Source organism: Nannobrachium achirus, assembly GCF_963921795.1.
Source record: "Nannobrachium achirus genome assembly, chromosome: 19".
NCBI lineage: Eukaryota > Metazoa > Chordata > Actinopteri > Myctophiformes > Myctophidae > Nannobrachium > Nannobrachium achirus.
In genome coordinates this window covers 15,999,733-16,015,324 of record NC_137826.1, presented here as the reverse complement: position 1 = coordinate 16,015,324, position 15,592 = coordinate 15,999,733, and the positions used below count along the sequence as shown (strand labels likewise).

Genomic DNA, 15,592 nt, shown 5'->3' with positions numbered 1-15,592 from the left:
ATGGATATTGTTGAGATGTTATGCTAAACCAGCCATATACTACTGTATGCCATGTTTTGACACGCTACAAACGTCCTTCCTTTCATTTAATAAAATATGCAAGTGACAAAAATGGAAATGGCCACAAATGGCAGAGGAGTCGGCACTGAAGCATTTTCAGTTCCACTGATGAGGCTCTGTATCAAAGCCTTTTTGCTCAAACAGAAGAAAACTCAAAAAACGTATTCTCCACTCCAGAATATCATTTGGGCTCCTTGGTATGAATCATATCACTATGCAACAGAGACACAAAGAAACATTTCCCCAGAATAAAGAACAATGCCAAGTCCCGTGCAAAATAGCAATTTTTGCATAAAAGTGGGAGCGTGTCGATATTGCGAAGTAACATTTGTTCGACATCCCATTAGTTTGACGCTGGTGAATGCTAACCTGGTGAAATGCTAACCTGGTTAATGTTAACCTGGTGAATGCTACTATGCCTAAACCTAACCGAAACCCTAACCCTAACCTCAGTAAAACTATGCCTAAACCTAACCCTAAAACTAGATATTTTACCCATCAAAACAAGCGGAGCACAAAATAGTATTTGACGTGTATTCGGAAAAAAAGAGGGCACAGAGGATAGCAGTACTAGCTTTTCACCAAAGTAGATCCTTAAGGGTTTCTCCAGTCTAGATGGCCATTAGAGATAAACATAAAACAAGGAATTGACCCTCTTAGTGTGCTAAATAAGCCTTGGATCATCAAACTGTTGTGTTTCACAGATCAGGGTGTAATCTGGAAAGCTTTTTGGGACACACCAGTGGAGGTGGTTGAGTGTTCTGGGACTTTGGCAGCTGACTATAATGCCCACACAACGACTATAGTCTATACCAGTAAGACTCCCTAATCGGGAGATAAGCGACCGTTGGTCGCTTATCTCCACAAATATCACAGCCTCCACCTCTCACGTCATACGGGCAGCCATAGTTACACCTGGAATGTTGAATCTCCATATATGGAGATAACCTACCCATCACACAAAGTCTGACCTCACCAGCCCATACCTGGGCATGGACGACTTATATCTCCATATACGGAGATGGCCATATATGGAGATACGATGACATCACAGAGTCCACAGCTGATGATGTGGCGTGATGTCATACAATACACAAACAAGCCCTATATAAAGGGGCAATTCTCACCAGGGAAGAGAGCATTCCCCACTAGCTGAGTATCTTAAGATGGTTGGATGTGATGATAAGCCACAAATAGGCCAAAAGTTTGTTTTACCAATTATCAAGACATACGGGCAGTTGACAGTTTGCCATTGTTACTCATTGAAGTTGAATCTCCATCTGAATCCCTTTTATACCCATATATGGAGATCCCTGCTCTGAGTATCTGACATCACTAATCCCTTTTATGCCCATATATGGAGATCCCTGCTCTGAGTATCTGACATCACTAATCCCTTTTATGCCCATATACAGTATGGAGATCCCTAACAGAATCCATTTTATGCCCATATATGGAGATACCTGCTCTGAGTATCTGACATCACTGTGATGTCACCTGTTTATGCCTAAATATGGAGATCCCTGCTCTGAGTATCTGACATCACTGCGATCTCACCTGTGATGTCACAGTGACACATCACCTCAGTATCTGTGATGTCACAGTGACACATCACCTCAGTATCAGGCGTTACACGTATACATTGAGCAGGGCAAAGGTGTGACGTGTGTGACGGACGGACGGACGGACGGACGGACGGACGGACGGCCGGTGGAGGTTTTCATACTAAACTGCGACCTTACGGTCGCAATTATGTTTGTCTAAATGCCCACAGATGGAGGAGGTAATGACATTTAACTCTCCAACTTTTTCTTTTAACTATAAAGCTGCAACTTTATAGCGTATTTGGTGATATCAGTACATAATTTATAACACGATTATTTTACAATCACTTTAACTTTTAGGCATGTAACGTCTGATGTATTTCAATGGAAACTTTCCTGTCATAATCAGCTTTTATCATAGCTCGACAGATATCAGCTCAGAACATACTGTAAACCCAAAAACAGATACGATGGCCAAAATGCAAAACCTCCTATCTGAAAATTTCACTTTGTTGGGAAAATGAAAAAGAAAAATTATGTGTTCAACACCAAAACCTCCTAACTACTATTTCTAGGTAAAAAAAAAACTCCTATCTGTCGACAACATGAAGATAGGAGGTTTTTACCTAGAAATAGTTAGGTTATTTTTTTTTACAGCACTTAATTATGCTCCTTTTGAGATCAAGACATTCTACAGGTCTGTTACAAGTATTACCATTAACATTTTTTATCAACTCACCCTCTTGGTGTGGTAAAAGTTTCACCACCCGAAAATCATTAGCAGTCAATGCAGATAGGAGGTTTTGAGCTTCAAAAATGTGCCACTTACTGAAACTGAACAAATTCAGGGTTCTATTCACATGATTTCTTTTTACAAAATATGGGGCAGAACGATCTTGCAGACAGACTGACCATGTGCCTGTTGTCCTCATTTCAAGTGAAATAAAAATAAAAAACATGAAATTTGCAGATGGGAGGTTTTGCATTTTGGCCATCGCACTGCTGTTTTGTCGTAAGGAATGAATGTTATAGCTACAAACTGCTAGCAAAAGGTTTAACCACTTTCAACTTGGCATCCTTTTTAGGGCATGTCATTATTATTATTACCGGTATTTCAAAAAATCACACTCGTGTGAACTGAGCGGTGGAGGCTGTGTGTGTGTGTGTGTGTGTGTGTGTGTGTGTGTGTGCGTGCGTGCGTGCGTGCGTGCGTGCGTGCGTGCGTGCGTGCGTGCGTGCGTGCGTGCGTGCGTGCGCGCGCGTATGTGTGTGTGTGTGTGTGTGTGTGTGTGTGTGTGTGTGTGTGTGTGTGAGTGTGCCTGGCCTGGCCTGAACAACAGCGCCCCTCCCTTAACATGTGTGGTCAGAAAAGGTACTGCAGGCTACATACAGACACGGACGGACGGACGGACGGACGCATACATACCCACACACACGGCCACGTATAGGAGACGGTGTGACCACCGCTCAAAAATCACACAATCTGCTATTTTCGTGTGACACTGCTGTACAACAAGGTGTAACATATAGCTTAGGTGGCTAATGCCAGGAGAAACAGTCTGCTTCATGGGAGGACAAAAACTAAATAAAATCAAGGTGAACAGACAACAGAGGCACCAAAAAGCACCATGGCTCCCGAGCAGCAACTCTGATGGGTTGACCACCCCAACAGGAAGCTGTAGGGCTTCATCCCCCTGGAGAGGCCATTACCAACAGCTGAGCTGGAGCCATCGCACCGCTGCTAAACAGGGGCGTCACAAGGGAGGAGGGGAGTGTGGGACTGAGTTACCAGGGCCCAAGGTGGAGGGGCCTTCATTTATTTTATACTTTAGCTATTGAAAAACAGCAGATATACAAGCTCACAGCGCGGCACTGAGTGCCGCGCTGCGAGCTTGTAGATCTGCTATTTTTGAAAAGTCGTGTTTACAAATGTTTGAATATATGTATTTTTTAAACAAACATTTGTAACTCAAATTTAGCTTCTGGGGGGGGGGGGGGGGGGGGGGTCCTTGGAACTAAATGTTTTGAGATGGGGGTCTGTGGCAAAATACATATCATTTTGGGGGTCCTTGACATGAAAATGTTTGAGCAACACTGACATAGAAACATAGGTTTTTCAAAGACTTGCACAAAATGTTCACGCCTTTTCAAAAAATAGCAGAGCTTGTACAGTATATCTGCTATTTTCACTAGTTAAAGCACAACATAACGTGTAATCATGCGTACCCAGTCTAAATGGGTTAAACCCCCTCCCCCTATGAAGAACATTCATGGGGGGGGGGGGGCCCACAGTGAATCCTTGTACGCAGGGCCCAGGATTTGGTCCGACACCCCTGGTGCTAGAGGACAGAAACGGATCAGCTGGGAGGGAGATCAGAGGACCATATCCCTGGAGGAATTGACCACATTCACGTGGCTTACTTCATCCTTGGGGGGGCTGGGGATGGCGATAAACTCTGCCTGCCTCCCCCCAAGCCCACCCACCCACCCGCTGTGTGAATATAGTCTGTATGTGGGACACATGCGTGGGCCAGTGACTCTCAAAGTGGGGTCTGGGGACCCCCAGGGGGTCCTCCACTCCCCACAAAAATGAAGAACAGTTGAGCCACTTTAACCCTATTTTAACTAGGCTATTAGAGCTCACAACGTGTTGCATCTTGAGCTGTTAGATCTGCTATTTGTTAAACATTTTGAAAAACCTTGAAACATTGTTGGATTTTTTTGGATATTTAAAAAAAACTAATTTTAACTCATGGGGGTCCTAGCACAAAACCTTTCTAGATGGGGTCCGTGGCCAAATACATACACATTTTTGGACCCTTGACATGAAAATAGACGCACAGTAAGGTGTTCATTTACTCTTAGAGATTACAATTTGGTTGCATCTGGTTGCATTTTGTACACTCTCTGTGCACTTGGATCAGGATGCGTCAGTACAGAGTTTGACGCGTGGAAAGAAGGCGGCCAGAAGAATACTCTCAGAAGCAACTTAAATGAGACTCGTTTCCATGGTTACACCTGCAGCAGTGGCTGAAGACTCCTCCGTCCTGCTTGTGTGGACAAGGAAAGTCAAGTGCTGAGTGAAGGTCCCACAATTTAGAATGATCCATAAATGTGCCTCACAATTACCAGGCCTGAAGTGAGCGCTGGAAAACAGGGCAAATGTATTGGACAACATGGCCTAAGGATGACAGCACTGTATGTTTGTTATGTCATAACTACAGTTCACAGGTAGTTGGTGTGCACATAAGGTGACTAATGGATAACTAATGGTTGTGTTCCTTTTGACTTAACCATTAACCGAAAATGACAGACAGCAACCGTTTAAGTTGAGAAAAGAACACCGCTTGAATCCATTAGGCACTATACTAAAGTGTAGAGCACAGCTCTCTACTTGCACGTCTCCCCTGGGATTTAAGTGCTTTCAAAGTTTCTTAATGAGTGGAAAGTGGATACAGGGTTTACCTCTAGGTCGTGGCCATTTGAAACACTTTTCATGGAATTAGAATCAAGCCCGGAGATGTCCTGTGGGTTCCAGACCAGTCTCTTGAGTTGTTCTGTCAAGGACTGGGTTTAAACCCGTATTATATTACAGTTACAGTAGTTCTGACATGGCAAGTCGATTATAGCTGAGTGAGAGGCATTCCAATGAGTGCCGATATCCTTCGATAACAGCGCTAGTCCCAACTGTAACCTAGCAACGGATGCCAACCATCAATAGTAACAAAGCAGATTTCTAATCATAAATATTAATAATGAAGCGGTTGCATAACAGCATTAATACTGTACACTTAAAGTCATGCTATACAGTACAATATTGGCACTGGGGTGCGGATATTGACCACATTACACCAGTGTCAATATCTCACGTTATAGCACAACCCTGAGAGTATTATTGCTTAAAGGAACACTTCAGCTATTTTCAACCTTACAGCATCTTCATATAATTGGTCCTCAGCTCCTCACTAATTTCCGTCTCTTTTTATAAACACATTCGCCGTCAATGACAACTAAAGTCGCCATTCAAAGTTTTAAGTCGTCAAACAGCTTTTTCTGTGGTTTATGTTTGATGCTGCTCTCCCGTTGAGTGATCCCAGGACTACAAATCACAGAATGCAACCGGAAATTACTTCATCCCAAAACATTTCGCCCCGCTCCGATTCTTTTCCCAGATTGCGTTTTTTTTCTATGGAGTATGGACCCTAACTAAAGAACGGATGATCGTGGATAAATGTCTTTCTTTTCCGGGTGAAAGAGAAGACGACGTTCCGCCTGGCCATGTGCTTCTTGTTTACGTCCTGGCCACATGGTGCCTTCCCGTTGCTGGCGAAAATACGGTAAAAACAATGAAATACCGTGGCAGAGGTGGATGAATTGATTAGTTCATAATACCTGGCAGTTGATGTGTTAATAGAATGCCTTCTATTTCAGCATGCTAATTATCCAGGAAGAGAAAGGCTGTAGTTTCTATCAGCTTGGAGTTTTCTGAGCTGTCTACTCCACAGCCCTCCTCTGAGAGATAAGCATTGCATGAGAACCAATTATATGAAAAAAATGGGTGAAATGGTCCTTTACGTAATCATGTATATCTGCGAGAATAGTGAGTAAACTGCAGTTTATACAACATGCTTGTGTCAGCGTTAGCGGCCCTGCTACAGTAGTTCTGTCAAGTCTCCTTCTTCCCCAAGAAATTATTGTAGCTATTGCTAAACTAGCTCCAGGGATTTGCTCCAAATGCATCACGTAACAGTTAAGCCTGATTTATACATGGTTGTATGATGATCCCGTACCAAAAATATATATAGGGGTGTCGCACCAAATTCTGGGCCCTGGGTACAAGGATCCACTGACATTTTGTGCTATAACTATTGAAAAATAGCAGGTATGCTTGTAGATCTGCTGTTTTTGAAAAATCTTGAAAAAAATGTATTTTTCTTTTTCAAATCCTTCTAAGGCTTTTTGAAAAAACTGTTTCTATGTCAGTGGTGCTCAAACCTTTTCATGTGAAGGACACCCAAAATGATATCTATTTGGTCACGGACCCCCATCTCAAAATATTTCCTTCCAGGGACCACCCAGAGGCAAAATTTTAGTTACAAATGTCCGCTTAAAAAATACATCTAATCAAAGATTTGCACACATTTTCATGACTTAAAAAAAATTGCAGATCTACCAGCTCGCAGCGCAGCACTCGGTGCGGTGCTGTGAGCTTGTATATCTGCTATTTTTCAATAGCTAAAGTATAAAATAATTCCCGGCCCCTCCACCTTGGGCCCTAGTAACTCAGTCCCATCCCCCCCCCCTTGTGACGCCCCTGTGAGTAGTGGTAGTGGATTGCAGCACAAGATTAACACCATAACACTGGGGAAATTAACCTCCACACAGCACGTCATTCTCACCTCAATGTGCTGAGGGGAGCTGACGTCCTCCCCCCGAAAAAACATGCTGCCATTGGTGTACAAGTATTACCCACTGTCATTGTAATTACAACAAAATCCCCCAATTAAGCTCCTGTATAAGACCAATCAGTGGCATTCAGTCACTGCCAGAAATGATGTTTTTGGCTACGAAGCACATGTAATGTCACTGACTGTGCTGCTGCGGCTGTACGCTCAAATCCTGACACAGCCATCTCTCCCAGGTCTTCCCATTCAATATCCCTCCCAGCTTCCCTTCGGCAAAGAATAGATAAATACAGTACAGGAATGGACTGCACCTCTCTCCTTTTCACAAAACTGACAACACGGGTGGCAGGTAATCTTTTCCGCCAGGGCCAGGACAATGATGTGTTCTCTATCAGGATGTTACATTTTGCTAAATAAATAAATAAATCAATGGGCCTCCTCTCCTCACTTATCTCCTTACAGACAGACAGGTCAGTCACATTCTTGTCATATTAACATTTCAATTCCAAGATCCCTGTTGGGTGCAGAGAAGAGGACAATGCCACAAAACCTCCGGGTTTAAAATGCAATTCATTATGAATGCAAAGCGTTTTGCCTGATTAAGTGAAGCGTGGAGTCATTTGAATGCAGAAATACACACCAATGTTTGCCTTCCTTCGGTCTTAAGTTAAAGATAAGCTAAATGTATTCAGTGATGTGGAGCTTGTACAACACTGCTATTTCAGCTTTGGACAAACCTACATAATCTCACACACACATGCGCACGCGCACGCACACGCACACGCACACACACACACACACACACACACACACACACACACACACACACACACACACACTCACACTCAATGTGCCTGTGCAACATTTGCATCTATCCTATTATACTAATTAATGAGACCAATTACACTAAAGCTGGTTTATTTTCTATGTACCATTACGTTGTAATGATGATTAGAGGACAGGTAATGACGGGTAATAAGCAGAGCAATAAATCCACCAGAGGTCACTCAATGTCAAAGAGAGTGGCATGAATGAATGAGATGAAAAGATGCAGATAGAGCAGGGGTCTTCAGCGTTTTCAAGCCAAGGACCCCTTAGTTGAGAGAGAGATGAAGCAGGGACCCCCCACAACCTTATCATGAATTCCATATAGTTTCATTGTTTGACAGCACAATCATCATTCATCAGTGTATTTTGGATTCATGTCAATTTGTGTTTTCAGATATTTAACCCACTTGAACCGTCAATACTTAATAAACTTGACCTTTCACTCTGTACTTAGTCTGCTCTTTTTCCCTTCTACACCAAAGCTCTTTGCCGAAAATAGACGATCTTACAAGCTCACAACGCCTCACAGCGCGAGGCGTTGTGAGCTTGTAGATCTGCTATTTTTGGCTAATGTTCTCAAAATATGGACAAGTGGTTAATATAAAATGGAGGAAAAAAAATTAAAGATTTGGAGGACCCCCTCTAGTAACTCTGAGGTCCCCCTAGGGCTCCTGGACCCCCTGTTGAAGACCCATGAGATAGAGGAAGAGCGAGAAGGTGATGATTAAGATGACTGTACAAGAAAATGAGAAATGTAATGTAATTAATTGTGGAGAAAAGAAATGACACTAGTAAAAGATGGGCATAGCAGGGGAACATGTAAATGACAAAGTTGCCAAGAGAGAAATAAGTTACCTGAAGGAGAGATTAGTTTCCAGCTCATTGAAGGCTCTGGTTTGCCGCTGGCTTGGCACATCAGGGTGACGTTGGAGCCTTCATTGACAACAATGTCTTTTGACAAGTTGATTATTTTGGGTGGCACTGTGAAAGAAAATTAAAAAATATGTAAGACAGGTGTTGCCCAGTACATAGCAAAACAGAACCTCTTGCTTCTCAGTCACAATAGCAGCATAAGGCAAATGTTTACTAACCCACTGAAAAGGCTGCTCCAAGGTGAATATGAAGGCATGTTCTTGGATTATAGCGATCACTGTGTCCATCTTATCTTTATGTTTCATGCAAAAGAACCAATTAAAATGCCTCCATAAAATAAAGGAGCTACAGTTTCTTTGTGCTTTCTGAAAAAGTCCAAAGTGAGAGCTAATATTCAAATGAACTTGAAATGTAAAGCACTACATAATTATATAGTTAAGATTATCACTGTTTTTTAAACTATGAGAATAAAAAGCTTTGTCTTAATTCTGCAAATGTAAGAGGAATACTCCTGTTGTCGAGTCTGGAGTTCAACATTGCAAACACATTCAATAATTCAACACAAAGAAAACACAGATACAGTACAGTAGATTGCTAAAAGATCAAACTACATTTACACGTTACAGTATTATGCAAATGAAATATAATGTATATGCAAAATTATGCATAATGAAACAATTATTTTAAATGGGCTTTGTTGCATGTTCTAAAATAGTCACAACATACATGTGACAGTATATTAAAAATATCCATGTAATTCACACCACAAGACATAAATCTGTCTTCAAAAAAAAAGAGAGATGGGTGATGTTAATCACAGTTAAGTAATGGCCTTGTTTCCTGGTGTAGAAATGTTGCCTGCAGCTGAACGTCTGGGTGACATTGCCCATCAGTTCATCACGACCAGGGACGTGCAGAGAATGTTAGGGGGCTGACATTTCTAAAAGGGCCTTTTGGTGAAAATATCAGACCTCCAAGCTCACAACGGGTCGGGCTGCGACGCGTTCAGCGACACGTTGTGAGCTTGCCTTGGAGGTCGGCTATTTTCGGTACTTGAAACCACAGTACACTAAGTATAATCAAGTGAATACTTGAGGCGTAACGGCATGGATTTCCATGCCGTTACGGATTTAAAGAGAGGGCAATTCTTTCAACATAAGATGCTGCATTCAAGTTCATGAGAGTTTGGACAGGTAATTCTCTTAAATGCTGCGTTCAGGTATGGCATGGAAAAGAGGGCATTTTCTTTCACCATAGTAAAAACTGCATTCATGGTCTGGAGAGGGCACTTTTTACAGACCGATATAAGGGCAGGGGCTCAAGCCCCCAGGGGCGGTTTTTATAAACTGGGGGCTCCCCACAAAGGTAGTAAAAGAGGCCCCCCCATGAGCGCGCGTGAAAAATAGGTATGCGCGAAAAACAGTATGCGCGCGCGAAGCGCAGGAATTAAAAATGCCACCCTCCAACTCAATACCTATTCTGAAAAAGTGATGATTTAGCATGACAAGACAATGAACTTGACAAGACAATGAAGAGCAGAGGCAGAGGAAGCCTATTTGTTGTCATTATGGTTGGTTTTAAATACCTAACCACAATCATTTTGGATCTATTTGATTAATTTAAGAAGAGTACAGTAAGGTAAGTAAGGTATAAATCAAAGGTATATAGAGTAGGCCAATATGTATATTTTTATACAGGACATATTTGATACAGGACAATAATTATTTTAACTCTTTTAGTGCCACCCGTTCACCACTAGAGGGCGCCCCAGGTGCCATAGAAAATCCCATAGAGATATGCTGGTATATGCAGAAGCCCTGCAGCCATGACTTGCCTGAACACTTTCCTTTGTGCATGTACAGGAAGAGGATGAAGTTAGCTTGAAGTTAGCTATTGGCTACCAAGCATTTTAGAAGCCTTATTTTCGTGAACTTAGCCATGATTAAACCTTGCACACCTCATGCATGGGAAAAAAACAGAGAAGAATGAGCTCTAAAAAATCCAATGCAATCCTGGATTGCATTGGAGTGGATTTGTGCAGTTTGTTCACAGCTTTCAAACAAAAAAATCCGATTGGAAATCCGTTCAGGCATTCTTGAGATAATCGCCATTATGTTTTACATGTTATGTAAACAAACATGGCTGCCCTGTATGTTAGATGGGGTTGTATGGGGGTGGAACATGCAAAATCGCGATTGAAATCATGTTCACTAGATTTGATGGGGTCCAAAAAAAAAATTTTTTTTTAAAAATTTTCAATTTTTTTTTTTTTTTTTTTTTTCAAAAACCGAACATGTTCGGTTTTGGCATATGTAATACGTTTTAAAAAACCGAACATGTTCGGTTTTGGCACTGGATGAGTTAATAACAATAAGGGAATATCAGTGAATAATAATACTTTAACATTTATATTTTTACTATTTATTTTTAATTATTATTTTTCAAAATGTAGATAAAATAATGTATTTTCTTAACATCATAAATTTTCAAGCCTAATATGTGTAATCTTTGAGTACAGTTTGGATATTGCACGTATGTACAGGAAATTCATAGAGACAAGAGAGAGAGCTGATCACTTAACATTCCAATCAATCAACTCAATTGTCACCAGCTGGTCTCTGTGTGAAATCTATTGACTCCAGTGAGCAGTTGGTCAATTCTTTAAAAAATCATAACTTTTGACAGGAATGGGCTAGAGACTAGGCCTGTCCTCTAAAAATCGACGAATCGACGCGTCGTTTTAAGCCCCCGGAATCGACGCCAATTGTTTGAGTCGAGCCATCAAAAATATATAATTTTTTTATCACACCAGTTACTGTGGTGCGGTATGAGAGCGCTGGACTGTGACTGTCATGTAATTCTTATTGAGTTCATACTTCCTACTACTTGTAAACTAGACTTAAAAAAAAATAATTTCACGTGACTTGAAAGTTGCCTTGATCATATGACAGGGAGCTCTTATTTTGAAGTTAACCGCTTGGAGAGGAAATGCGTCGACTTGTTGTTATTCTACTTGAGAGCTGGCCAAAGAAGCAACAGAGCCAGCGCGAGTCGCGACGCGCTTTCACTTTCATTGCCGTGGGTGTGTGGTGGTCAGACTCAGGCTGAGGAATGAATAGCGACGGGCGAACTGTTTTCTTTTTATTATCTCGCACCAGATCGGCAACATAGCGCTTTTGATACAGCAGCGCTGTGCTCAGAGAAAATACAACCTGTGGAAATAATAGGCTACACGACATGCTGTCAAAGAGATGCATCATTCTCTCCTCCGTTGTTCTACTCTGCTCCACAATTCACAATTACGCACGGCTGGACGCAATCTTAATCGTCATTAATGTCCAGTGTCCAACGCTATCATGTCTCAATATGCACTGTAGTTCATGGATCTAATACACTTTAAAGGCTTAAAACATATTGCTGTTTTATTGTATTACGTTGACGTGGTTTAAAAGCTTAAAGCACCACTTTTTTTTTTTTTTTTTTTACATAAACGATTCGTCGACGCGTCGGATTAACCCCCGTGACTCGAATCGATTTGATAAATCCTGCGTCGAGGACAGCCCTACTAGAGACTTACATTTTTTTTCTAAATGCTCAGAATAATGAGCCCAGCAGGGGGCCCCCTCTGCCTAGGGGCTCCGCTCTACACAGTTGCGTAGGCTGCGTAGAGCAAATACCCGCCCCTGCAAGCCCCCTTTGATGTCTATGTGTGCACATTTCTGCTACTGATGCAGTCATTACCTGCTCCTGTTAGGAAACCTCAGCCACCACAGAAATGTGGCATTTCACTCAGTAATGACTACCGATGGCCTGAAATAAAACACATGTTGCTGTGGTGGCGGGTGGGGTTTGTTGTCCGCTACCAAACGGAGGGCAACAATGGGTTTCAGTCTTAAAAAGAAATCGGCTAAAATTCTTAACCCATTAACACTTTGACTGCCACAATGTTAAGGGTTTTAAGGGTATAACCCTTGCCACCATAGACGGCCATTCATTTTTGACGGAATAAATTGAAAATGGTAGGATGTACGAAAATTGACAAAAATTTCAGAGAATATAGAGTCGGAACCTTAGCTTTCACCATAAAAATTTCGTCCTGCTGTGGTGTTCTGCTGTGGAGAAACCTGAGGGAGAGCGAAAGCTGTACAGATGAAAAAGGAGCATCAGAAATTTACTTTCTGAGATAATTGAGGTCAAAGGAAAAAAACTTTCAGAAGCCCTAGAAACAAATTGGTAAATGGTACAAGAACACACAGTACCTCTAAATGAAGAACAGGGTACCGGCCATAATGCTGTAAAAAAAAAAGTTAAAAAAAAGTTGTACCGTGGTCTAGTTATAAGGCAGGAAAGTGGAAGAAGCCAGGAGACTGACAGAGGCTCTTTTTTCATCTTCCCAGGATGAAGGAGAGACAGAGTAGAATCCACTGTGTTTTGACCTGGGATTTTTTATTCAAGCCTTCAGTTAGACATCAGACATCTCAAAAATAAAGATAAAAACTCTGATAAAGATAAAAAAAAAACTTTACATTGCTGTTTCACTTCAGTATAGTTGTAGATGTGTTCCATTGCAATCATCATTTTAGTCACGTCAAACTAAAACGGTCAAACTACCCTGAGCAATTCAAAGTCATAATACATAAAATTAAATAAAAATTGATGTACATTCATATGGAAATGTTTGTATTGACAAAGTCAAGCCAACTGCGACAAACTTCACCATGTTAGAATCCAGACCAGGCAACTGCAAGTAAGAGTAATTATGAAAAAAAAAAACATAATTACCATAAGGTATATATAATTATTTGCTATACATTTTATATACACAGGTACATATATTTCCAAAATAGCAGATCTACAAGCTCATAGCCCGGCACCGCGCTATGAGCTTGTAGATCTTCCATTTACATATGATGCCTAATAGCCGATCTACAAGCTCATAGCCCAGCAAGGCACTATGAGCTTAGTATTTTCATGGCTCTCCTTTTAGTAGACCTTGTACCAGTGAACTGTACCGTCATGAAACTGTACCTTTTCCTATGCAAACTTCTAATAAAGTCTTCAATCAATCAATCAATCAATCAATCCCTTCTTTGTATTTACCTACTGTATGTTTTTATACTGTTTTTTATTTCCCCCTTTTTTCCTGACTATATCTACTGCATAGTACTGTGTTCTATCCGTCTGTCATTCAATGTTATATGAGATACTGCAATGGTTTACTATGGAAATAAGCCTAGTCTTTTCATGGATCTCATGATCTCCTTTTAGTAGACCTTGTACCAGTGAACTGTACCGTCATGAAACTGTACCTTTTCCTATGCAAACTTCTAATAAAGTCTTCAATCAATCAATCAATCAATCAATCTCTCTCTCCCCAACTTTCTCTCTTGTATCATGGCAGAGAGAGAGAGAGAGAGAGAGAGAGAGGAAGAGAGAGAGGAAATCTGAGCAGGCTTAGCAAACAACGTTGGCACCAGGTTACTTTTAGAATAAAACACGATAAAACTATAAAAATACAATGAGGATTACCACTGGGATTCTTTTTCGATCTCCATCTCGCTGGATTGGTCAGACTGCGACGTTTGCGAGTGACTTATAGTGGTTGTTTTGCTGGGATGTGTTTGTTTTGCACTAAATGGAGCATCTGTCCTCCTTTCTCACCAAGCTAAGCTAAAGAGGCGTCAATTGGGTATGGCAAGCTATGGCAGCTGCCATACCTTGGCTACAGGGGGAATATAATAAAATGTACTGTAATCGTGCCTGTTGTAAAGGTATGTAACATGACTGGTGTCTTGCACGCGAGCCTCGCGCGCGTGAAAGACACCAGTCAAGTTGCCATAACTTAGCTTTTTCTGAACTGACGCCGCTGAGCTAAACGCCCTGCTCGATCGGTGGTCCGCGCGCGGACCACCTGTTGTGATCCGAGATGAGCATAATCATCTCTCATCTCATGCTTGCTCTCGGAGCGACGTCGCGACCCCCCAAACACGGCAATACACCACTGTATCAATCAATCAATCTAGCAACAACCACTTACTTTATATAGCAGTTCTTTTCGCTGCGACGCCGCGGCTCGGTGGTCCCTGGTGGCCTGGTCGATGAACCATGACGATCCAGTAAAACTTTTCAGATCACATACGGCTGTAGAAGTAGTCCTCAGTAGTATAGTAAAGCACTAAACTAAACCCCCCCCCAAACACATGCTGCTCCTTCCGTGAATGCCGTCCATCCAGCAATCCCAGGCCTGGGGAGGACGGTCATGTACCAAATCACCATGGTAACACAAGGTAACACAAGCTGATTGGCCACACAATGGTAACCATGGTGATTTTAGTCATTCCAGGGCCCAGGACGGCTGAATCCAAGCGTCAGTGATACATATGCTCCTAATCTTGTGTTAATTAAAAAAAAAGACATTCCGGCGTCATATGACGCCGGTGGCAGCGCGGGGGGGGGAAAAACGCGACGTCATATGACCTCCGTGGCGGTCAAAGTGTTAAGACCGGGAACACATCTGTGTCACGTAACCACTTTAACCATTATTTCTTTATTATTTGGCTAATCAGAAATAGAAGATATACAAGGTCATCATAGCCTATGAGCTTGTAGATCTGCTATTTTTGAAAAACAAAAACAAAACATGAACCTTTGTGCAAATCTTATTGCGACCGTCAGGTCGCAAGTTACTATGAAAAGCTCCACCGGATGTCCCTCCGTCTGTCCTTCACGTCACGTCACACACACCATTGCCCCTATCCATGCCAAACCTTTCACACACACTCCTTGGCTGGCAAACCACAACCTCAACCCGTGATTTCTCACATGCCCCTCTTCTAGCGCCACCACGAGGTTGCTTTTTGCAGACAACATTATTGTGTATAC

General features: G+C 41.9%; 1 protein-coding gene across 2 annotated transcripts in view; it reads right to left on the bottom strand.

Moving 5' to 3' along the window:
* The window catches only part of ntm (neurotrimin), a gene marked incomplete at both ends in the record, with an annotated part of 482,453 nt that overhangs the window by 22,730 nt on the left and 444,131 nt on the right, over positions 1 to 15,592 (bottom strand). For both annotated transcript variants that reach the window (XM_080748934.1, XM_080748933.1), the window contains one exon: positions 8,693 to 8,818. In XM_080748934.1, coding sequence (XP_080605060.1) covers positions 8,693 to 8,818 — 126 coding nt within the window. The remainder of the gene's footprint in view (positions 1 to 8,692; positions 8,819 to 15,592) is intronic.